The 24076-nt window shown below is 53.6% G+C and overlaps 2 protein-coding genes and 1 long non-coding RNA gene across 6 annotated transcripts; 2 read left to right on the forward strand and 1 right to left on the reverse strand.

Annotated features, from left to right (window-relative positions):
* The first annotated feature begins 116 nt into the window (after positions 1-116).
* LOC121672955 (voltage-dependent T-type calcium channel subunit alpha-1H-like) lies at positions 117-10704 on the forward strand. Its single transcript, XM_042045908.1, has 4 exons — positions 117-471; positions 3834-4017; positions 6993-7171; positions 7872-10704. The coding sequence occupies exons 1-4, from the start codon at positions 277-279 to the stop codon at positions 8979-8981; spliced, it is 1668 nt and encodes a 555-aa protein (XP_041901842.1). The 5' UTR covers positions 117-276; the 3' UTR covers positions 8982-10704.
* Positions 10705-10773: 69 nt separating this feature from the next.
* On the reverse strand, positions 10774-16128 carry LOC121672956. Of its 4 annotated transcripts, none has more exons than XR_006019088.1 (5): positions 15776-16128; positions 15490-15679; positions 14960-15045; positions 13289-14832; positions 10774-12823 (listed from the first exon to the last, which is right to left on the reverse strand). It is a non-coding gene; the product is annotated as an uncharacterized LOC121672956 (long non-coding RNA). The 4 variants fall into 4 exon arrangements; XR_006019085.1 differs by having other exon boundaries at positions 13289-14408; positions 14744-15045; XR_006019086.1 differs by having other exon boundaries at positions 13289-15045.
* A 163-nt stretch (positions 16129-16291) lies between these two features.
* Positions 16292-19544, forward strand: LOC121672948 (B9 domain-containing protein 1-like). Its single transcript, XM_042045897.1, has 8 exons — positions 16292-16415; positions 16457-16605; positions 17206-17274; positions 17386-17497; positions 17564-17660; positions 18096-18158; positions 18758-18825; positions 18942-19544. The coding sequence occupies exons 1-8, from the start codon at positions 16292-16294 to the stop codon at positions 19085-19087; spliced, it is 828 nt and encodes a 275-aa protein (XP_041901831.1). The 3' UTR covers positions 19088-19544.
* Positions 19545-24076: the final 4532 nt, after the last annotated feature.

Below are 24076 nucleotides of genomic sequence, written 5' to 3' on the forward strand. Positions count from 1 at the left end.
CCTCTTTGTAGCTGATGTAATTCCTGGTCTCCGCATTTTCTTTTCTCCGTTTCAGCTGTACCCACTTTGTGTTCTTTTGGTGTTTCTGCCCTTGGAGCCCAAGCAGAGCCCCACTAATCCCTGCCCTGTCCCTCCCTGCTGCAGGACACGCTCCGGGAATGCACTCGGGAGGACAAGCACTGCCTCAGTTACCTGCCCGTCATCTCCCCCGTCTACTTCGTCACCTTCGTCCTCATCGCCCAGTTCGTCCTGGTCAACGTGGTGGTGGCAGTGCTGATGAAGCACCTGGAGGAGAGCAACAAGGAGGCCAAGGAAGACGCTGAGATGGATGCTGAGATCGAGCTGGAGATGTCCAGAGGAACCAATGCTGCTGGCGGGAGCCGGGGCGGGGCCGGGGCCCCTGAGAGCCGAGCGCTGCACGGGAACCAGGAGCACACCAAGGCCGTGCTGCAGGGGAAGCACCAAGCCCTGGTGAGAGCCCACACAGAGCTGGGGTGGGGAGGGCATGGATCCCACCAGCCTGGCCAGCAGATCCCACACAGATTCCACACGGAGCCACAGGGATGGGAGACAAGGAGCTGTCCCAGTCCCCCTTCAGCAGGGATGTCACCACCACCCCACATCCTGAGTCAGCTCCCAGGGCTCCCGCAGGTGGAGGCTGCTGGAAATGCTATCCTGAGTGTTGTTCCAGGGGAGGGGTGAAAATCCATCACTCCAGTTCATTCCCAGGTTGTGGATTTTAAGTTCAGAGCCACAATAGCCACAGCTCCCTGTCCTGCTGTCCCAGCCAGTCCTTGTCATTTATCAGGGCAGCAGCACCAGGGAGCAATCCCATAAAGCCCGGGAATGCTGGCACTGGGATAAATTCCCTTCCCAGTGACACTGCTCAGGTTCTTTTTAATCCCACTTTGGGATTTCCAGAGGATCCTGCAGCAATTCAGTGCTGGTGTAAACCTGCAGCTCCCCACTGGCTCTGCTGAGGATGTGGATGACTTGGGAAACATCAGAGCCTCTCAGCAAGAAGCTGGAGGTTCCTGGGTTGCTTTTCCAGACACTGCCTGCTCTCTGATTCCTATCAGTCCTCTAGGAGAACAATCAGAAGTGCAGGGGGGAAGGAGGGCGTGAGATAATTGTCTCATCCCGTGTCAGCAGCCTGTGATTAAGAGTGAACATGGAACTGCTTTGTCACCATGATCACAAATAAATCTACCGTGAAATCAGTGGGGGCTAGCAGATTAAATTACATTAAATTAGATTTTTGTGAAATCCATCAGACTCCATTAAGGCAAGGAAAAGGAGATTTGGTTACACAGCAATAGGGAATTGGCTATTTGAATGTTGTTCCTCACAGACATTCCTGCAGGGAAATGCACAGGTTGCTTTTCTAACTGTGGGGAGAGAGAGGGCACGTCCTTTCATACAGGCTGGGATTGCAAACTGAGTCCATTCTCCTTGGGTTTTCCTCATCTTCCAATACTTCCCAAGCACATCAGGAGCTGGGCAGAGCCTCCTGTTAACCCTGGAAACTCCACAGGGAGAGGTGATGAGGGGGAAAAGCGTCCCATCCTTCTGCTCCGCTTCCCACCATGTCCTGCCACCTTCCCACCAAAGCCCAGGCCACCAGGCTGAGGTGGCTGCTGTCCCACCCATCGTGCTGGTGTGCTTTGGGGCTGTGCCTGAACTGTCCCAAACCTGTCCCTTCACAGCCACAACCTTTGCAGCCTCTGTCCTTTCCAGCTGGGAAAACAGCGTTTCCCAGAGGAATCAGCCCTGTGTGGGACAGGAGCGAAATCCTCTTTTTAGCCCTTAAAATGTATGTTTGGTGCACAGGGCAGTGTGTGAGCAGTGTGACTTCAAAGGCAGAGTCCTTTCTTTGTGGAGAAAACAGTGCCAGGTTTGATTTTATTGTTGTTATTGTAAGAACTTGTTTATGATACTGAGGAAACAGAAGCCAGAGGGGATCAACACCTCAGGCTTCCAGCAATCCCCAGAGCTGTGGATTCAGGAGGTGCTCCAGGGAGATTCCCAGCAAACCCCTCTGCTCAGTCCCTCCCGATCACCCCACATGCCCACAATTTCCAGGGAATGGGATCAGGCTCTGGAGTGCAGCAGGTGTTTCCCAGCAAGGAGGAGGAGCAGCAGTGCTGTCTCCAAACCATCCTCACTGTCCAGAGCAGCTCTCCAGGTGGGAGCCAACAAATTTCCCATCCGTGGTTCATATTTCAAGCACTTATTTCATTTGAAATTTGCCCACATCCCTAATTCAGTCAGGTCTCGACAGCTGAACCCTTAAAAACTGAAGTGGCTGATGTCAAGAAGGGCTTTCTGTTCATCTGTTCCAGCCAGAGACAAACTGAGCTTGAAGAGCCAAATCCTGAGATCCTTCTGTTCAAGTGCTGAGCGAGTGGAGCGAGACCCTTTGTTCTCGATGTGGCTCCGGGCTGTGAACAAGCACCCGGCTGCCCCCAGCTCAGGTGATGCCGTGCTGATGGAGCTGATTAGCTGGGATGGCCAGGGACCAACTGGCACCGGCTGCTGAGGCTTTAATTCATCAGCTGAGAGCCCTGGGTGGCACCCAGAGGGCTCTTGGGCACAGCCACAGTTGGCAGAGCTGAATGCCAACGAGCTGTAAATACCTGCTGGCCTCCCCCAGTTCCCAGCCAAGCTCCACAGGGTAAAAGCACAGAGTAATCCATCTTGGGGTGTATGGCTTCAGGGAGCTGAGGAAAGACATTTCTAAGGCAGAAATACAAGGAAAAAAACAGATTGAACCAGATCCTTGGGGAGCTCCAAACCTGAGGGATCTCAGGGCCAGGTTTTGCTGGCAGAGAGGGAAAACAGCCCGGCAGAGCAAAGCAAAATACATTTAATTTAAGACATGCAGCTGGGAAAATGTTTTCAATCAGTCACTGGGAGGCTGACGTTAAAGGAAAACCAGAGGGATTAGCTGTGTTTTAGATAAAAGGGGAAACTGGGAGGGGAATGTGTCCAGCCAGGCTGCAGGGCCTGGTCTGGGGGCTCCTGCTCCCCCACCACTTGGCCAAGTCATGGCATCACCTCTCAGCTTCTCCATCAGCACCTCAGGGACGTCGTTTGTGTCCCTAAAGCTTCCTGAGACCCCAGGACGGATTTGCTGTGAGGTGCCTGAGAGGGGTCAGATTGAAGGTTTGTGGTGTGCTCCGTGTGGGCACTTCCAACCAGAGCCCCTTCAGTGACAGCAAAGAAAAACCCCTTTTGTGCCCTCAAAGAGGCTCCACACCCCCACCCTCACTGCCACGATGTCTTCTCCTTCCCTCTGCCTCTTTCTTCAGGGGTCAGTGGTGCCCAAAATGCTCCAGGTTGTAGGAGAGAGGCCTCAGGGTCTGCAGTGGTGTCGATGTGTTTAAATGTCTGCCCTGTGAGTTTGTTTTGGGGAGGTAACACGTGAATTTCCAGAAGAACTTGGTTTGGCCCCTCTGTCCTCTGTTTGAGGAGGAGGACGTCACCCTCAGGCCTCCTGAAAGCATCTCCCTGGAACATCAGATGAGGACAACGTGAGAAATGCTGCATTTCTCATGTTTTTAACAGATGGGCCCCTTTTTCCTGGCCTTTCCTTTCTCTGTGTGTTCAAGAGTTGGCTGAGTGGTGGGTCACTGATGCCTCCCTTTATTCCAGCTCCACCCTGAGCTCTCCCCTCAGTGTAACTTTGCTGTCCCGTGCAGCCACTGGGGCCGCAGCTTGTGGGGAAGATCCCAGTGGGAACATCTGCACAAGGTTTGGAAGCAAAAAGGGAAGGAGTTCCCTGTAAATTCCCCACTGAGGTGACCCCATCTCCCTCTCTCCTCGCTCTGCAGGGCAGTGCAGCCTCCCTGAGGCCCCAGGATTCCCAGAACCTGCTGACCGTCCGCAAGATCTCCGTGGCCCGGATGCACTCCCTGCCCAACGACAGCTACATGTTCCGGCCCGTGACTCCGGCAAAGGCCCCGTTCCCCCTGCACGAGGTGGAGATGGAGACGTATCCCTGCAAAGCCCAAAGAGGTACCACCCATGGGGATTTCCCCCTGCTCTGAGATGAAGCTTTGGGCTCCTCATGACAAGAGGGGCAGTGTCCAGAGAAGGGGCTGGAGCATCAGGAACAGCTGAGGGAGCTGGGAAAGGGGCTCAGCCTGGAGAAAAGGAGGCTCAGGGGGGACCTTGTGGCTCTGCACAACTCCCTGACAGAGTTGGGCTCTGCTCCCAGGGAACAGGGACAGGATGAGAGGAAACAACCTCAAGTTCTGCCAGGGGAGGTTTAGTTTGGATATTAGGAAAAATTTCTTCCCTGGAAGGGTGTTCAAGCATCAGAACAGGTTCCCAGGGCAGTGGTGGAGTCATCATCCCTGGAAGTGTTCGAAAACCGTGTGGATGTGGCACTTGGGGACATTGGTTAGCACTGGCCTTGGCAGTGCTGGGTTAATGGTTGGATTTGATGGTCTTTTCCAATCTTTACGATTCCATGATTACAACCACGGGACAGCAGCTGCACATGGGGGGTTCAGTGGGGAGCAACCAACCCAAACATGGCCTGAGCAGGCCTTGCTCCGATTTGATTCCATCAGCACGACGAACGTTTCCCACATTGGGCACAATTCCACGTTTCCATCACTTTCCCAGGAGCAAGCTGGTGGCTCAGATCTTTGGGGGAGAAACGAGGCTCCTGAGTAGTGCTGGAGGCACAGGGTACAGGCTGTTAGCTGAGAAAAAGGGAGCATTTCCCTTCCCTGTGCATTCCCTCTGAATCCTGCCAGCGGATCAATAACATCCCCAGGAATAAAAGCCGGAGTCGGGATTGCTTCCGGGCACAGCTCCTCATCGTTCCAGGCAGGCTGCAGCCTCAGGGCACTGCCTTTAGCACCACACATCGAGTTCAGAGCTGCAGGAGTTTCTTTGGGAGCAGAAAGATTAGAAACCAGTGTCTGGCTCTTCCCAAGCCTGGCCTTGTAATGAATGTCATGGACAGACCCCATGGAGTGACCCCATAATCCAGGAATCACAAGTGCACGGAGCCTTTGAGGGGGCATTCATCCACTGCATCCGAGTCCATTTCCCTGAAAATGCTTTTCTGTCTCTTTTGTTGAGCTGGTTTGAAGGGGAAATCGATACGAAACACAATCTCTGCCTCCCTAAAAGCACACGTGCTCCTGGAGTGGCTCCCAAGATCTTCTCCCACCCTGCTCTCCTTTGATCCGGCACGGTTTGAAATGCAAGAACTGCTCAGTGGGTTTGCAGAGCCTGATTTGCTCTGATTTCCTTGGGAGAAGGAACTCTGTGTTTGTTCAGACTCTCTGGGAGCCAGGTCATGTTCTCTGCTCAGTGTTTGTTATTATTCACCTGCAAATTCCTGGCGAAGGAAAGAAAACAGAGGTTGAGTTTCAGGGGCGGCCTCCTGGGGCTGCTTTTCATCCCTGGAGTGGCTGTAAAGCAGGATTTATATCCATATAAAACTGCTGTGATGCTGCCAGGGGTGGGTAGAACCCACCAAGAATTCTCTGATGTTTCCCAAATTTCTCTCCAAGAGCGCTGGAGGGATGGATGTGATGGATATGACTTCTTTGGGAAAACCAGCAGCACCCTGAGCTGTGCTGCTGCTGAGCTGCCCAAACTCTGCTTCAAGTCACAGTTCCATAAATTACATCCAGGTAAAACTGAGCCCATGGAGACTCCCATGAGCATCTGTGTTTCCATGGGCTTCAGGATGTCTGATCTTCTCCCGATACTGCACCGACCACCCAGGGAAAATCTTGTGGGATGAGCAGATCTCAGGATATGTTGGGTTTAGATGCAGTTTCCTGATTTCCTAGAAAAACAAGAGAAAGAACATCCAGCTCCAGAGATCTTCAGTGTTCCTGAGCATCCAGTTTGGAGGGGGTTTGGGTTTTCTATATGAGAGCTCGATGGAAAGTTTCCAACAGGAGGAAATTCCAACTGAGGACAGGGAGTAGAGCATAGGGTCTGGATTTTATGACCATGTTTGTGACAGATTTTATGACAGAGTTTTTCTGCGTCATGAAAAGCATTTTATAAAGCCTGGAATAGCACATGAACAGCACAGGCTCAACCTGAAACTCTGGATCTAGGAGAGCCCAAAAAAAAAACTGGGGAGAAGTGGGGTGGGGGTGAGAATTCCTTCTGTGGTGTTCTGGAGAAAAGCTCCGAAAGAAAAAATATTAAACACTCACTTTTCTTTCTCCCCACTAACAAATCTGTCTGTGAAATGCAACTGCAATGTGTCTGGATGGCTTTTGTCAGAGGTTCAAGTTCCCTGAGCCCTGGGTGAGATCTCTTGGAGTGATGGATAACGGTGTTTTTAACACGGAGTGGGGCAGCACTGGAGGAACAGACGCTGGGTTTCAAACTAATGAGGACAATAAATCCTGCAGCCAAAAAAACCAGAGAAGCAGATCTCTCAGACAACTCCCAAGCGCAGTAAAGCAGCACCACGGAGGGGCTGGGGAGAATGGATTGCCTTCAGACCCAGCCTAGGCGGCTTCAGGAAGAGAGAGATTCCAGCCTGCCCACAGCTCAGGGCTGTCAGAGCATTTGGAACAGGCTCCGAGCTCCTGGTGGGACCACGCTGAGCCAAGCTGTGCCTTGGGGACAGCCCTGATGGTGGCTGGGCTGTGGTGGGTGGGAGAACTGCCCTGGGCCTGCAGCAGTGTCTGCTCCCAGAGGAGGTGTAGAATATCCTGAGTTAGAAGGGACCCACAAGGCTCACAGTCCAACTTCTGGCCCTGCACAGTCACCCCAACATCTGTGACCTCCCTGCCATCCCTGCTGAGGTTCAAGGCAGGACACAAGACAAGGGTTTTTAATTCCAGTGTTGCCCAAGGGTTACGCTGATGTTCGGGATTTCAGCCCGGCCTAACAGGTCTTTCCTCCTCCCTCCTTTGTTTACTCCCCTCTTGAAGCTTCTGCCTCAATCTTTGAGAGAGCCCACAGGCCAAGCAATGACTGCTCCCTCTGTCCTGCCCTAGGATCCATCACCTCCATCCGCTCCCAGCCCGTGGGGACGAGTTCCTCGCTGAGAGTGCCCACGGAGTCGCTGCCACTGGCCGCGCGCTCCCCCGGCCACGAAGGGCGGCACCGCTGGAAGGCCCTTCCCCCCCACGGCACCCCCCGATCTCCTGCTCTCAACAAGCTGCTCTGCAGACAGGTGAGAGGCCAAGAGCACCCAGAGGTAACTCCTGACTCGTCACCTGTGTTCCTTCCCTTCTTTCCCAGTCCTCTCTTGGGTTTCTTTGCTTGGAGCTAAGAGTAGAGCTCCTGTTTTAGAACAAAACGTGCAATTTTAATTTTAATATAATTTAGTCATTTTAATACACTCCTACCCCAGCAAAGGACACGTGGGAAGGCCCTTTTTCCCTACTTCCATCTTCGTGGCTGTGCTATTCCAGGAAATAAGAGCTAAAGCCCAAATCCATTTTACGCATGGTGGGAGAAGCCTCCAGGGAGCCCTACACTGTGATGGGTTGTGCTCGCTCAGGATTTGGGGCCGGAGCAAGACCAAGGCCCAGTAGATGCCAGCCCTGAACACGAAGGCTCCTGCCAGCAGAAGTTTATCCTCCTGTACAGGAGGGTCTGACAGGACTGGCACAGTGGGGCGGGAATGAGGTGGGGTGTGTTAGACCCACCAACATGGGCTCCCCATCCCTGGGAGTGTCCCAGGCCAGGCCGGACGGGGCTTGGAGCACCCTGTACTGGTGGAAGGTGCCCATGGCAGGGTGTGGAAGGAAATGAGCTTTCAGGCCCCTTCCAACACAGTGTGGTTCTATAATTCTGTGTCCATCACTGGAAGTGCTGCTGCCCAGCACGTCCCCAGGCTCTCACCCCACCTCTCTCTCCTCCCCTTCCAGGAGGCCGTTCGGACAGACTCAGTGGACGGACAGACTCAGGAGCGCAAGGACAGCCTGCAAGCAGAGCCTGGAGAGCCCCAGCCATCAGCAAAGCAGCCCCAGAGCACCCTCACCCCCAGCCCTCTCCATTCCCCCCTCCCGGCCACCCCTCCGCGCTCCCCCCCGTCCTCCCCACACCGGCCCCTCGGCCCCCTGGCACGGAAGCACACATGTGGCCAGCACGGCGTTCCCAGCCGGCCACCCAGCCCTGACAGCCCCTCTGGCCCCGAGGGCTGCCAGGGCGAGCCCTCGGACCTGGCTGACGAGGAGGTTCGGCACATCAACAGCTCGGCCAAAGACTGGGCAGAGGAGCACTCGGACCCCAGCAGCCGCTCCACCTCACCCTTCACCTCGCCGGCCCCGTCCCCCGTGCCCCTCAAGAACTGCAGCACAAGCAGCCTCTCCTGCAAGGAGAAGGACTTGAAGAAGTTCTACAGCACCGACACCAAGGGCTTCCTCAGCAAGCCCAGCTGGGCCGACGAGCAGCGGCGCCATTCCATCGAGATCTGCCCCTCCGGCGGCGCCCCGGACTGTGGCTTCCAGGACCCCGCTGAGGACAAGCAGCGGCCCCCTGCCCACGTCCAGCCAGAGGCCGACTACATCCACGGAGCCCGGAGGAAGAAGAAGATGAGCCCGCCCTGCATTTCTATAGATCCTCCCATGGAGGATGACACCGGGGCGGCCCCGCGCACCAAACCCTCCGAGAACACCCTGCTGCGGAGGAGGACCCCGTCCTGCGAGTTCCCGGCCTACCGAGAATCCCTGGAGCTCGCGGAGAGCCAGCCCCCGTGCCGCGGGGAGCACCTCAGCATCCCCAACTTCTCCTTCGAGCAGCTGGACGGCGGCTCCTTGAGCAGCCTCTCGGAGCTGCTGGACAGCGGCCAGTCCACACCGGCCTCCATGGACTCGCGGCCGGACGCGGAGCTGAAAAAGCCGGATCACTTAAAAACTCAGTGGAGCAACGGCGAGAGGAGCAAAGAGCTGCTGGGCACTGCCAAGAGCCCCCTGCGGAAGCAGGACTTGGGCCCCGTGACTGTTGCCACAGAAGAAGGCACGGATGACCCAGTATAGCCGCTGGGCCGGGGGAGCGGGGGGGTCTCAAGGGCTTTGTCACCAGTGTGGGGGTTCCAAAGCGAGGGCACCCAGGGGTCGGGGGTGGCCGTCACCGGGGCCGTCCCCTCGCTGCGGTCACTCGAAGCGCTGTGGAAGTTTGCAAAAAAAACCACACACACACACACACAGAGACACACACAGACACACAAAGAAGTGAAAAAGAAACCAAACGAACGGCTGGACGAAACTGGGGATGGGTTTTTTGGGGATGGGGAGTGGATTTGGCAAGAGGTTTTGGGGTTTCTTTTCTAAGGGGAAGGTGGAGTTGGTGCAGGGGTGGCTTCGTTCCTCCCACCCCCCTCCGTGGCCTCGATCACATTGATTCGGGTCCGAGGTGGTGTTGGTTGGGATTTGGGGGGATTCTCTTGGGGTTTTGTTGTTTTGTTGGGTTTGTTTTTTGTTGTTTTTTTTTTTTTAAAGATGCTCAGCTTTTCCCGAGGCACCTTTTTGAGCTGTCACGTTACGCCGGAGTGCCCGGGAGCTGGGAGCTGGACATTGTCTGTATATCAGCAGTTCTATAAATAGAAATCCTGTATTTGTGAGCTACAAAATGAAGAAACAAACAAAGAAAAAACCTGGAAAAAAAAACCCAGACCCACAAAAACTCTCTCTCCATAATGCACATATTTTTATAGAGAAACAGAGATGCTGTTTTTTGCATTACATGGGTGGTGTTTCCTTGGGTTTTCTGTGGAATTAATTATTCTAGCCATTCATTTTCCAAATGTTTCTTCTCTTTCCTCGCTTCCCTTCCCTCCACCATCACCCCACCAGCTTCTTCTCACAGCTGATGCTTCTGACATCTCGCTCATTTTTCTTTTGTACTTTAGAGGTTGTCCTAATTACAGACAAAAAACCAAATCACTACTGAATTGTAGCCAGTGCAATAATAAGTTATTCATTCTTCTTGTCTGTCCAACTGTCCTGTTGCTTTTTTTCCCCCTCCCTTTCTTTTCAACTGAAATTCAGGTTAAACGTTGCAATAATCTGAACTAACGTGCACAGAGACGGTTTCTTGTGTTACAAAGAGAAGCAACTAATGAAAAAAAGGAAAGAAAACTACATTTACCGAGAGATTAAAAAAAAAGAAACTGAACAAATAAATAGTAAATTATTTAAGAAATGTATTTTGTTTACTGCAGTTCTAAGTAAATTATTGATACAGTGTGTAAAGAGCTGTCATAGGTGACGTTCTTTGTGAGCATTTAAGGTGATGATTTGTCCTCCTAGTGGCAGAACAACTCCGACCCCTCGGGGCAGTTTGCACTCCCTGTGCTTCCCTCCCAATCCCTACACCCACACCTGGACACGTTCTCTTCCCAAGGCCCTTCCAGAAGCCTCTAGAGGAATCCAGGTCACCTTTTAACACCACTTTGGGGTTTTTTTTGCAGCTTTTGGGGTTGATTTTTCCTTTTTAGCCTCTGGTCCTTGCCCCTTCCCACCCCTCCTGCAGGCTCTGTGTCCACGGCACAGCTTGGCCATGGGAAATAGGAGCAGGAAGGAGCCCGTGGCAGCAGCCCGGACATCCGGGGGGGGATAAAGCCCATCCAGTCGTTTCCGTTTGGTTCCTTCCGTGCCGCCTCATATTTATGCATTCACATTTATCTTCTGTTATCGATGCATCCATTACTCCAAAGGAAATGTATCTTGTTTCACATCTATTAAACTGTATAAACTGGAAGCGTGGCCTCCCTTTGTGCCGCAGCGGGGGGAGCCCAGGTGTTCCTCCCGCTCCCAGAGCTCGGCATTCCCTGAAACCTCTCTGCTCAACCTCTCAAAGCTGCAGCCCCCAGGTGTGAACCATCCCCACTGGAGTTTGAGGCTTCTCCCACCTCCAGCTGAGCTCAGAGAATCCCTCACCTCACCCAAGAGTCTCCATATGTTGATCCAGCTCTGTGCTGGCTGCTTCCGAGGAGCACCTGCGCCGCTGTAATTAAGAGTCATTTAGAATTATTGTAAATAATGATTGTGTCTCGGCGGGATAGCGAGGAATTCCAGAAAAGAGCCATAAAATCCATGATTAACAGTGCTTTGGGGAGGATGGCAAACTCCTTTTGCTGCAGTTTAAGCAGAGGAGGTGAATCCCTCTGCTCCAGGCTGAATCCTGCCTGGAGGCGTGTGGGATGCTCCGGGATGTCCCTCGGCATAAGGGGACACTCAGGGTGTCATTTACCGCTGGGATTATTTAGCTGTGCTGGAAAAGGCCTGAATTCCCTTCTGGCCCTGTGCCTGAATTCCCTTCGGGGGAAAAGCCTCTCGCCATGGGGTTGGTGGCTGATGGTGATGATGGAGAGGGGGATGTAGAACAATTTGGAAGGGCTTGAGGCCATGGCAGCGTCGGGAATGAGTTTGGATATTTGCTCCTGGTTCTGGTTCTGCCCGGGCTCCCACCCTCTGACAAAGCCACACCTTCCCAAACCCCCCAAAGCTCATGAGGACCCAAACCAACCCCATCCATGAGCCTGCAGGAACATCCTGGCAGCGTGGGGCGAATCAAGCTCCGACTGAATTTTCCAAGAGCAAAGAGTGACCATGGATTGCTCCCCGATGCCTCTTTTGGGGACACTCACCTGGACGTGCAGGTGCAAAACTCCCACAGCTGCATCCCCAAACCTGGCCATGACCAGAGAAACTATTTAACATCAGCCAGTGTTAATTTTGTTGATTAAATCTCTGCAGCATTAAGCGATTTCCCCCTGGACTGTCTGCAAGCCTTGCTTAAGATCGGAAGCAAAAAGCACCGGGTAAATGCAAGTCATGATTATTTAATTGGATCGATTTCTATTTTGCATTTTTAATGGCCATTCAGTCCTGTCCATTTATGAGCCAGACTCTGTCCCACCACTGTCCATTCCAGCAAACCCACAGCCCGCAGGGATGGGCACTGTTTCCATCTGGGCTGGCTCAGAGCCACCTTGGCACCCTTTGAGGAGCAGGAATCAAACAGGGATTAAAAACCACCATGCTGAGGAAGGAAACCATCACAGGGGCTCTGCTTCAAGGGTAAATCTCAGATGGCATCGATCTGAAATTCTCTTTGTCATGCTGGGGAGGAAAAAAAGCTTTAAAAAAATACCAACCACCAAATCTGACGCCATCCTGGGTGCAATTAGCCCCAACCTTAATCTGTCAGAGCTGTGAGATCATACAGGTTGCATGAATGCTAATAAGCATTTGATATTTGTACAAGCTTTCTGGGGATGAATAATTCAATTGACTTCATCCATTAAATTTCCCCTATTAAGTTTTCAAGCCGTGGCTGGGTTTTAATGGCTGGGGCCACTTCATCCTCCAGACGAGGGGGCTTAATTAGGAATTTTAGCACAGCCAGACAGAGCCACAGGGGCTGAAATCTCTGTGGCTCTTCGGGTTTTGAGCAGCTCGTCTCTCTGCTGGAACCCCGCTGTGCCCCTGGAATAACTCCAGCTCACACCAGGTGGGTGCTCCATCCTCTTCCAGCATTATGGTGCTGCCACAGACTTGTTTTAGCTCTTTCCATGGGGTCAGTCCCTCTGTGGAGGCTGGGAGGGTGCTGAGGGGCTGCTCGGGATGAGGGATGTGCAGATTTCGGCACCACTCGATGATCCCGTGGGTCCCTTCTGACTCAGGAGATTCTATAATTCCATTCCATGATTCCCTGGCCTTCAGTGATGCAGGGATGTCACCAGGAGTGTTCCATACATACCCAGCTCGGGCTGCTCCTCATGCCAGGACCCTTCACTTGTGTCCCTCACTTGTGGGTTAGCGTTGGGGTGTTTTTTCCCAGCTGTGGATGTTGGACTATCCAGTGAAAAATAAATCTGTTCACAATGAAAGGGAGAAAATGCCAACAACCCTCATTAAGTCACACCTCAGGGAAGAACCAGATTAATTATTTGAACATTTGATTGAAATCCCCTGGAGCAGCTTATTCTGATTCTGCTTTGCCCCACGTGGAGGCACAAGCTGCCGAGGGCCCGCGGCCACATCTCCAGGGTCTGTTGGATGCATGGAAAACAGCGTTCCCACCTGAGTAATCCCCAAAAAATGCAGTCACCACCGGACAACAAACAGGAGGGCTCCATGCCTGGCAGGAGAAGGAGCTTGTTTACCCTCCCCTCTTCTCCCTGCTTTTATTCCTTATGTCCTTATCAAATCCAGTTGTCCCACTGGGCACCATCTTCCCGGATCCTCCTCGCTCTCTCCCTCACTCCATGTCAATTTATTCTGACTAGCTCAGACAGAGGCACTAATTAATTTTGCTCATTAACCAAAAGAAATCTCACCAATGATAATGAGTTCCAATACAAATTAATTCTTCAGGGAAGACCAGACACTTCACAGCTCCTTGGCAGCAACAGCGTCCGTACCCGGCAGGGCCCCTGGCATGGGGCTGGCGGCCACATGGACACAGGGATCAATCCTGGAAGAGTCCAAGGACAGGTCAGACAGCAACCTGGGATAGCAGAAGGTGTCCCTGCCCATGGCAGGGGGTGGAATGGGATGAGTTTTAAGGTCCTTTCCAACACACAATTATTCTGGGATTCAGACACGTAACACAAAACCCACCCGGCTTCACGCGGGTACCTTTGCACCACACTCAATCTCCAGGTAAACATCTCAGCAGAAATTACAGCGGGAATATCCCCCTCTGTGTGCTGCTGTGAGATCGCACCCCTTCCCTGTTTGATTTGAGCAGCAGGAGCAAAAAGCAGGGAAGACAAAGGGCAGGGAAGCTCCCTGCAGCCTCCTCGCAGGCAGGGATGAGTCAACGTTGTGCAAACAACTCTAAAAATACAAACCGTTTATAGCAGATTAATGACACCATAAAATGGATTTCACTGGCCATTTACCAGGTGTTGATCATAAATATTTGAGGTTCAAAATAAACTTTTGTGCTGTGCCACTGTGTTGTTGTTCGTGTCTCTCCCACCTTCCCCGAGCGCCCGTTGGCAGCGATGGATCAGCCCCGGGGCTGCTGTGATCAGGCTTGAGCAGGTACGGGAGCCAGAGGACCTGCTCCTGCTCCCTCCCTGCAGCACGGGGTGTCAATCCACTCTCTTTTCCAGGGATCTACTGCTCCTGCTGTAATTACAGTGGATGAGCCCAGAGCTGGGGAGGTGGGGAGGAGATACATCCCACAGGTATCCCCCGCTGGCACTGCTGCCTGGCAGCTTTGCCCAGGAGGAGGAGAGCCCCTGCCTGCTCCCCCACTCCTCAGGGCTCATCCAGAGGCAATCCCAGGGGAAACACAGGGAAAGGGCTCACCACCACTCTCCAGCCTCCTTGGGAGCCCCTGGACCCGGAACCAGGCAGCCTGGGCAGGTCACAGTGCCTGGCTTTGATTCAGAAGCTCCCAGTGACAGAGCTCCAAGCAGTTTGGATTTTCCCAGCCCCTTGCTCTTCCTGGGAATGAAGCAAACATAATTCCCTCAGCTGTTTGACATGGCTCCAGCACAGAGGTCAGTGCTTAAGGGACACTGGGAATCATTCTCTGGGAGCTGGGATCCATTCTGGGCACAGCACCGGGAAGAGGTGACAAGTCAGTGATCAGCAGGAGCATGTCCTTCCTCCCTGTGAGGATGGCTGCGGCCCCAAACACCCCTGGGAAGCTTCCCATGAGTCCCATCACAAATCACAGGATCAGGACAAGTCCAGGAGAAGAGGAGAATGTTTTAAAGGGCCAAGAGAAACAGCAGCATCACTAAATAGCACCCATGGGGTCGCCATCATCCACCAACCTTCATCAGCTTGGAAATCAAACTCTCTGACGGAGCATTAATTAAGTTTTCCAGCAGGATAAAAACACTTCCTTGCTTGGGATTTCACTCTGCTCACAAAGATTAAAAATACAGCTAATTAAAACAAGGCTGGCATACAAAGAAGGGAAGAATAAAAGGTCTTGTTATGGCTGGGAGGGGACAGAGTCCTTCCAGAGGCAGGTACAGATGACTCACGGCTGCTGAATAACCCTCCTGCTGTCTCTCTGCCATGGGGAAGGTCTCCTAGTGCTGAGAGAACTCCTCCAGCAGCTGTATATCACCTGCCAGGCAACAAAAATGTCCAGAAATTGGCTCCAAGATAGCTGGTAGCCAAGTGCAGTGGTAATTAAACAGCCTCACTAGCTGCTCCAGACAGCTGCTCCAGATCTGCTTTACTTCCCCCCCACCCCTGATAATTTTCAGTTCAAATGAATTATTTTCCCTGAAGCATTTCTGAAGGGCTGTGGAGAAAGGATAACATTTCAGGCATTCCCTCCCATTCCTCCTGCTTTCCTGTCCCATTCTTCTCTTGGCCAAATGTGTTTGGCCTGAAAAATCGAGTTGAAATAGGTATTGACCGACAACACATCTACTGAAACATGGAAGGGCTTCCTTCACTCCTCCCACCTTTCCCCAGAGGGTCTGGCAGCAACCAACTACCCCACAGATTCCTCACGGAGAGGGGATCATGGCCTGGGATGAGGAAGGGAGGCGAAGGGACGAACCACAGCAGATGGTGGCCAAGCTGGGGAGTCTCCATGGCGCTGACGTGTGTGTGGGCAGCAAAAATTTCTGGCGTGAGCGGCGGCACGACCGCGGTCCCGATGGGCCAGCACCGCGTCACCAGCCCAGCACTGTCACATCACCGGGCCAGCCCCATCCTGTCACCAGTCCAGCACCGTCACACCGCGCTCTCTGTGGGGAAACAAGTCACTGTCAGCAGATTTCAGCGCTTCCAGCTCTTGTAAAGCCTCAGCACACCCGTCCTCCTTATTGACACACCAAACTCACCCCTTCCTTTTAATTAGAGCGAGCTAATTAAATCAGCACCGTGCTGTTTCCTGCTTTTCCCACGCACATTCAGACCCCGCGGTGTGAGGGCACTTCTCCTGATGTGCACAAGGGAAAATCGCCGTGCTGCGGGCGCTGAGGGCCCCTCTCCTCGTCAGTGGCGGTGGCCCTGCAGAGAGCACAAAATCCACCATTTCCCTCTTTCTCCCTGGAAACACCTCCTGGCTCGGGCCCTTGCCCGCCAGCCGGAGCCGCTCTCAGCTCGGCCGGCAGCATCATCTAGTGGCCATGGCCTCGCCACATGGAATGGTAGGATCGGGAATATCCTGAGCTGGAAGTGACCCACCAGGATCATCCCGTCCAGCTCCTGCCCTGCACAGACACCCCAACAACCCCACCCTGTGCATCCCTGGGAGCGGTGTCCTTGACGTCTGGCAGCCTTGGGGCCGTGCCCATCCCCTGGGGAGGCCGAGTCCCCGCTTGGGGTTGCTTTAGGCTGATATCAAATAATAATAAATGAAGTTCAGCACACGTGGCGGTGCGAGGATAACGGGGCAGCGCCCGTCGGGCTCAGCGGCTGAGGGGAGCGGGAAGGACCCGCCCGGGGACACCCATGCCGGGGGTGCCGGGGGTGTCGGGGGTGAGGTGGCCGCGTTTTGGGGCGATTTTGGGGATCGGGAGCCCTGCGAAGCGAGGCGAAGAGCAGCGCGGCGCCGGGGAAGTTTGTCCCCTGCGCCGCCCCGTCCGTCGCCACGGCAACCGGCGCGCCCGCCATGGCGGCGCCCAGCGTGTTCCTGCTGGCCGTGAGCGGCGAGATCGAGAGCGGGGAGGTGCGTGAGACCCCGGGACACCACGGAAACACCCCGGGAACACCCCGGGGGGATGGGGGGGATCGCCCCCAGCCCGGTCCGCGCGGCCCCGGCAGAGCGGCCTGGCCTCGGTGTCGGTGCTGCGTGCGCCCGTGCGGGATGAGAATCTGCCCCCCCTGAGCCTGCCCGGCCTCAGTCCCCAAACTCAACCTAGCCTCATCCCCCTCAACCCTGCACACCCTCAGCCCCCCATAACCCTGCCTGGCTTCATCCCCCTTAACCCGTCCCTGTCTCAGCCTCCCCCAAACTCAGCCTGTTCCCAGCCCCTTGACCATCCCAGTGTCAGCCCCCCAAACCCAGCCTGTTCCCAGCCCCCCGAACCCATCCCTCTGGCCTCAATACCCTCTGACCCAGCTCAGCCTCAGCCGCCCCCGCATCCATCCCAGTCCCCCAAACCCATCCCAGTCTCAGCCTCCCTGACCCAACCTGTCTGTCCCCGTCTCGCTGGCCCAGGCTGCCCTCAGCACCCTGACTTGGGCAGAGCCTCACCCCCAGAAATTCCCAGTGAATTCCCAGTGACACCTCTCTCTCTCTCTCTCTCTCTCTCTCTGTCTCCTGCAGTTCCCAGGATTTGATGACCTCTACTGCAAGTTCTGCTTCGTCTATGGCCAGGACTGGGTCCCCACAGCGGTACAGCCTCTGTGCCCCCCCCGTCAGACCCCCCTGTGCCCCCTGTCCCCACCCTGCCCACCAGAGCCCCGGGCTCAGCCCAGCCCCAGGCTCACCCCACATTCCCTGCAGGGTCTGGAGGAGGGAATCTCCCAGATCACCTCCAAGAGCAGCGTCTCCCCCACCACGCTCGTCTGGAACTTCCCCATCGACATCACCTTCAAGAGCACCAACCCTTTTGGCTGTGAGTGCCGGGGGGGGGGGGTCCAGCCCTGGTGCCAGACCCCCTCTCACCCCCATTTCCTTGCAGGGCCGCAGATTGTGCTGAGTGTCTACGGGCCTGACTTCTTTGGCCACGACGTGGTCAGAGGTTACGGAGCTGTGCACGTGCCCTTCGTGCCGGGGAGGTGAGTGCCAGCCTGACCTGCAGGGCTCAAACACATTCTCGTCCTGTTATTCTGTTGTTTCAGAAACAAAACCAGCTCCCATGCGTCCTCATCATGCCCTGTCAGTTCACTACAGAGATTTTCTAGCAGAGCTCTTTCATCATCAGATAAGTTTTGGTAATGCTCTAAAGCCCTAAGTGGCCTGTGAGGAGCCCAGATACGAAGCTCAGTTTCTCACCTCTCCCCCATCACTGTAAGCACACGATAAGTTCTCACTGCCACCACTGGGAATGGAGGAAGATCCGATGTTCCTGTGCAAACAAACCCTTCCTGTGTGAAGGGAAAGCACCTGGAGATGAGCAGTGCTCTGGTATGTCAGCAATTCTGTGCCTTTGTAAATAGAAAAATCTTGTTTGTTCCGTTCCTGAAGTTCTGGGGGTCTCCTCTTTGTTTCAGGCACAAAAGGACCATTGCTATGTTTGTCCCAGAGTCCACCTCGAGGCTGCAGCAGTTCACAAGGTAATTATTAATGACTTTACTTCATTAAAGCCCCTCTTGCCCGTAGCCACAGAGGCATTTGCAGCTACTGGGTGGTGCAGAGCTGTGACTGCTCTGTGCCATAACCAGTCAGGTTTGTGTTCTGTGGGTAAAATCACATTTTCAGGTGGCTGGGTCTTTTTTAAAAGCTTTCTGCAAATATATTAATCACCTGCTAGCTGCACTGAATTCCTGCCTGAATCTTCTTGGGGCTGTTCTGGAAGGATGGCTACAGCAAGAGAAAACCCATGATAAAACAATTCTCATTCCACATTTTTTGTATGTATTCAAGGTCTCCAAGCCTCTCTGGTTCTCTGGGTGATCAAGTGGAATTTTCCAACAATATCTTTGCCACAGAAAGGTTTTTCTAGCCTAGAAAAAACCTGGATTTAACAAAATCTGTATGAAATGAGTTGCATTTTTGTCCTTAAGGCAAAACTTACCTTTGATTGAAGTAGATCAATAAAGTGAGTCAGGCTTCAAAAAGCTCCTGGCAGGCTCATTAACCCCCCTGATGTGCATATCATGATCTGGATCAATCTAAGCCACCCAATTCATTGTTCTCTCTTTTCTTCTCCAAGCTGGTTCACAGGGAGACGCCCGGAATTCACCGACCCCAAAGTGGTGGCACAGGGAGAAGGACGGGAAGGTGAGTCCTGGCAGCTCCTGGCTGCTTGCCCAGCCACCTTTGGGTGATAAAGAAGTGCTCCACAACTAATCCAAAGCCTCTTTTAACTGGATTCGTCCCCATCCTCTCTGTCCCAGTGACCAGGGTGCGATCCCAAGGCTTTGTGACCATTTCCTTCAACGTGATGACCAAAGATCTGCACAAGCTGGGCTACGACGTTGGCCCCACGGCCCTGCAGAGCCCCTCCCTGGAGCCTAGGGCACAGGGGCTCCACAGGTTCTGAACTCCCCAGGACGTGCTCAGAGCTCAGCACTTTGGGCCTTCTTAGGGAGAGGAGGAGCTGCTTCAGCTCAGTCATTCCAAAAAAACACCAGCCCGGGAGGATTTGGGGAAATTACCGAGCCTGATCCTCTCAGTAAGGTTGAAGTATTGTGTAAATCAACGTTATCTGATAACATTCAGCGTCTTTAGGGATCAGACTCTCTCAGAGTAAGGCCTGTTACAAAGTATTTTTATAGCTTTTGTACACTTTTTTCTAGAATTAATGATGGGGAAAGTTCAGAGCTGTAGCTGTTTCCCTGTGGTTAAAACTTTGCAAACCCAGTTCTTTTTAGTGACTTCTTGGTTTTTTGGTGGTACAAATGAGGAATTGAAATTATTGCACCTTCCAAAAATGGTCCTGTGAAATGCATCCCCCTCTAAGCTCTTTTAGGCTGAATAAACTCCATTGTATCAATAGATTCATTTGTCTTTCTGCTGCTAAGGGGGTTTATTTGTTTGTGCCAGGATGTTTTAAAGCTCTAAATCATCCAAGCTCTGCCAGACTTAGAGGTCCAAGAGAAAAAGAAGTGTTACAATGCAGTGACTAATTGCTGCATCATTTTCCTATTTAATTTTGGGCATGTAACCTCTTGTGTTTGACTGCAAATCTCAGAATGACCACACCTCTCTAAAAGGGAACTACCAAGACCTCCAAAGCGTAGAAATCCCAGGAAGAACAGCCAGGGATGAACCACAAAACCTCCAGGACACAGCTCAACAAAACACCCAGGCAGAGATTGTTTTTATCATCAGTGGGCTGGAATAAATACAATTTCTGAAAACATAAAGTGGTCACTGGAACGTTGCTGTGAGCAGCAGCACCTTTTATACGACATGTAAATACTTTTCCAAACGTTTTTGGGGATGATTCTTCATCTCCTGCATTCCTCCTGCCTTGTTTTTGTTGACTCCACACTTGCAGTGGAGGTTTTGTGGTAATTTGTAATCTCTGAACTGAGTCATGTTGGAATCCAAATCCAGAAGCATTTCCTGTTGGCTCAGAGGAGACTCGAGGAATTTTGTTTCCTTTTCACAAGTTTGGGAAGCAGTCAGCTGCGGTAGCAGGAGAAATATCTGTGTTTGAAACGCTTCAGAGGCAAACACTGAATCTCCTGCTGCTGCCTAAATACCCAATTCCCCCTTGAGCACAGTTCCTGCCCACATTCCAGCTGGAACAAAGCTGCTCCAGGCATGAGGAACCTGTCAAACTCACGGAAAGTCCAAACCTGGTGCCCCACAGGGAATTTATTCACACCCGGCTCTGCATCCTGGCGCTCCAAACCCCTGAATTCCCCCTGTTCCAAAGGAACTGTTGGATGTTTAACCCCAGTGGGACCAACCAGACCTGACCCAGCTTCCCCCTGACAGCTGAGGCGAAGGAAGGTTAAAAACAATGAAAAGCAAAAATCCTAAACTGCATAGAAGAGGATTTAAGACGCCTTGAGATGTTTAAGCTGCTCTCTAAGCAGATCCCACACCGCTGCCTGCATTATTAGGACTTTTTGCCTGTTTTCTCTGGGGCTAGTTGGATTTTGGGGGGTTTTTTTGGCTCCTCAGTGGCTTGAGCACATCTAAGACCTTCACCTACCTTCCTCGAGGGTTGGGTGTATCCTGTGAGTGTTTCCCCCAGGGCGTCACCCAGGGGCTGATGTTTGGAATCAGCGTTTCCCAACTCCAGTGCCATTCCTTGGCTCTGAGGGGCAGCTGTTGATATCCCTCAGGAACACATTTCTCCCAGAGATGGCCTTGCTGCTGCCTTTGAAATATTTGCTCCTCAGGCGTGGCCAAGTGTTTGCACCTGGGAGAATCTCTGGATAAACATGGACACAACACCGTGAGCAGGGAACCATGGCAAGAAAGGGATTTAGGATCCCTAATTGTTCATGGAAGTGAAACCCTGGAAGAACCAGTGCTTTAAGATCAGCCAAATCCCAGTAAAACCCAGCTTTGCTGCAGCAGAGGCTCACGCTGGTTTCCTCCCAGCCACGCTGCCGGCAGCTGGAACACCCTGGTTGTTTCCTGGTTAATCATTCTCCCTTCTCTCCAAACCTGCACTGAAATTCCCAACCCTACAGCAGCAGCACGAGGCTCTTGGCGGGAGCTGCAGCTCTGCCTCGTTCCCCTGAAATCTCTCCCAGATGCTGAAATTGCTCATTATCCCCCTAATTCGAGATGGGCAGGGGAAAAAAATCTTCCTGGACACAGGAGGCACTCCCAGGCCAGCACAAACCAGGCTGGGGGCAAAGGAAGCCTGCGGGATGTCTGGGGACTCTGCAGCTCTCCTGGCCTGGAGAGGCTTTGGATTCACTCCATGGGAGTTTTCCTGCTGTTATCCTCGGAGGGACACAGCCAAGGACAGCTGAACAGCAGCTTGGGGATCAAACCCTCCAGAAAAAGGAAAACCATTCGGACAATCCTTAGGAATTGTTATTTACCGCCTTTCCCACCAAAACTACGAACAGCAGCAGCAGCTCCTGCCCTCTCGTGGCTGCTCGCAGCCTTTGGGAAGACGCTGGAAGTGGTTAATAACAATTAACTCCCAGGCTGAATGAAGGACACCGAACTTTTCCTGTTCCTCCGCGGAAATTGCTCCGTGCTGGCTGCCCTGGCACTGCCCCTTGTCCCCAGAGCAGGGGGCAAACACCTCCCGGAGCTGCTCCACGGGGAGCGGGAGCGAGCCAGGAATCTGAGCATCCACGAGTGCTGGGGAAGCCAGCTCTGCCCCGAGGCTGCCAGGCTGCTTTACACCAGCAGTTCTGCGGCAGCTGGGAATTATCTCCATCTGAAAATGAGATGGATTCGAGCTGACAGCAGCTTCTCCCCAGCAGCAGTGTCGGGTGGGGAACAGGAGATCCTGTGAAATGCTCCAAAGGAAAAAAAAAATAGGAAAAAATTCAAACACTCAAGCACAGAGCAGCCATGTTTGAAGAAAAACGGGGCTGTACCTCCAATTCTTCTCTACAATTCTTTGCAGCGTTTCCCCCCATTTGTGTCCCTGGAGATTCGAGGGGGATAAAGGCCCTGGAGCCAGTGCTGGACACGGATCTGTGGGGTCACAAGAAGACAGGACAGCGGCAGTGGGAGCAGTGGCAGAGCCAGGCTGGCACCCACAGCCTGGAGCACTCCCCATTCCTGGGGACATCCAGACCTGGAGAACCAGCAGGAACCCCCACTCAGGGCCTCTTCCCTTGGGGCTGGCAGCACCACACGGCCCAGCAGCAGCTGGATGAGCTGGTGGCCTTGGAAAGCACACCCAGGACATCGCCAGGGTGTCCCTTGGATCTGAGCCCCCCGTGAGGGCACAGTGAAACCCCCTGCCCCACCACGCAGCCCAAGGCCCAGGCACACCTGAGCCAGTGGCACATCTGGAGCAGCCACCAGCTCCAGTCTGGGATGTGTTCCAGGCCAGTGTTCCAGGCCCCAGCAGGAGCCCAGCAAAGAGCTGGGCAAAGGCCACCCCAACCCCACCCTGTCCCCTCTCAACAGCCACCCTCGGGGTGTAGAGAGGATCCCTGAGGGCTTTTTCCATCAGCTGAGGAGTCTTCTGGGAGGCAAAGCTCTGAGACACTTGTGGGTGTTTGCAAACCCAGGAACCACCTCCACATTTGGAGCACAGGAAGCAAAAAATCCCAAACCTGCAGTTCCCACCCGGCTGCAGAGCTCCCAGTACCCTCCAGTGCAGCCTAGCTGGGGCTGGGGAGCACAGGAGAGCACAAATCCCTTAGGAGCCATCCTTTGGGCATGGAAAGCAGGGCTGAGCCCGCAGGAGGGAGGGAAGAACACAACCTGCTTTCCCAACAGGATCTGAGGGATCCAGCCTCGTCCTTCAGAGGGAAGAGCAGCAGACAGAACTGCTGAAGGCGTCTATTTTTGGCTCTCTATTCAGGCCAGGATATTCAAGTACCCGAATTCACCTCAGAGAATATCATCACTCCATTTAGTGCCAGACTTGCTAACGAAGATATTAAAAAAGCAGAAAAAAAACCCCACCACCATCACCCAACACAAACCCAGGCAGCCCACGGAGCTGCTACACCGCGGCAGAACTGGCTCCCTGGAGCCTGGATAATCCATGGATTTCATTCCATGGCCACAAAAAGCCCTTTAGGAAGAACGCAGACCTGGTTTTCACAGGTTCCAGGGAAAGGACGACACAAAGTGCCTGATGATTTCCCATCGAAGGCATTACCAGAGGTGGTTCAGCCACAACGCTGTGGAGAATTCCAGGAGGGTTGGGGGTGGATGGGTGGGACCAGCCCACGCTGGGTCAGCGTCCTGTGGAGGATCCTCGCCTCCATCCCCTCCCTCCAGCCCACCCAGCCCAGCCCCGGGTGTTGATCCCGCAGGAGCCGGGAGAGGGAGTGGATCCACACGGGGGTTATCAGTCAGCTTATCAGCGACGGGAAATCCGATGTCTCTGCTCCAGCAACATTCCCCAGGCTGGGATGGAGCTCTGACCCAGCCTCCAGCAGCCCCAGTGGTTAAACAGGGCAGAACCCCGCATGCCGTTCCTGCCTGGGAGGATCTCTAAGCAATCAAGCCGCAAAGCTGGCAGCTCCCGTGTCCCAGCGAGGTTTCCTGTCGGGAAGCAGCAGGCAGGGAGCTGGGAAGGCAAACTCCACCTTTACTCCGGCTTCATCCGCGTGATTTGAGATGTCATTGATTTCCCTTCACCTGAAACGGGAACGCGTTTGCTCAACAAGTGCCAAGAGCAGCTCAGGCAGAGGGATGTGAGCATGGGCTGAGCGCTCACAGATGATCCTGGAATGCTTTGGACAAGGGCCTGGAGTGACAGGACAAGGGGAATGGCTTCCCACTGCCAGAGGGCAGGGATAGATGGGATATTGGGAAGGAATTCCTCCCTGTGAGAAGCCCTGGCAGTGTCCAAGGCCAGGTTGGACGGGGCTTGGAGCACCCTGGGATAGTGGAAGGGGTCCCTGCCCATGGCAGG

This window comes from Corvus kubaryi, unplaced genomic scaffold, assembly GCF_017639235.1.
Source record: "Corvus kubaryi isolate FWS band 111438036 unplaced genomic scaffold, C.kubaryi_AGA036_p1.0 65056, whole genome shotgun sequence".
NCBI lineage: Eukaryota > Metazoa > Chordata > Aves > Passeriformes > Corvidae > Corvus > Corvus kubaryi.

Excerpts from the sequence above, each read along its gene's own strand:
- LOC121672955 (XM_042045908.1), top strand. The coding sequence starts at position 277 with ATGAAGCACCTGGAGGAGAGCAACAAGGAGGCCAAGGAAGACGCTGAG. Across the intron at positions 472-3,833 it reads AGGGGAAGCACCAAGCCCTG|GGCAGTGCAGCCTCCCTGAG; the intron begins GTGAGAGCCCAC and ends CTCGCTCTGCAG. Across the intron at positions 7,172-7,871 it reads ACAAGCTGCTCTGCAGACAG|GAGGCCGTTCGGACAGACTC; the intron begins GTGAGAGGCCAA and ends CTCCCCTTCCAG.
- LOC121672948 (XM_042045897.1), top strand. The coding sequence starts at position 16,292 with ATGAAGTTCAGCACACGTGGCGGTGCGAGGATAACGGGGCAGCGCCCG. Across the intron at positions 17,275-17,385 it reads AGGACTGGGTCCCCACAGCG|GGTCTGGAGGAGGGAATCTC; the intron begins GTACAGCCTCTG and ends CATTCCCTGCAG. Across the intron at positions 18,159-18,757 it reads AGGCTGCAGCAGTTCACAAG|CTGGTTCACAGGGAGACGCC; the intron begins GTAATTATTAAT and ends TTCTTCTCCAAG.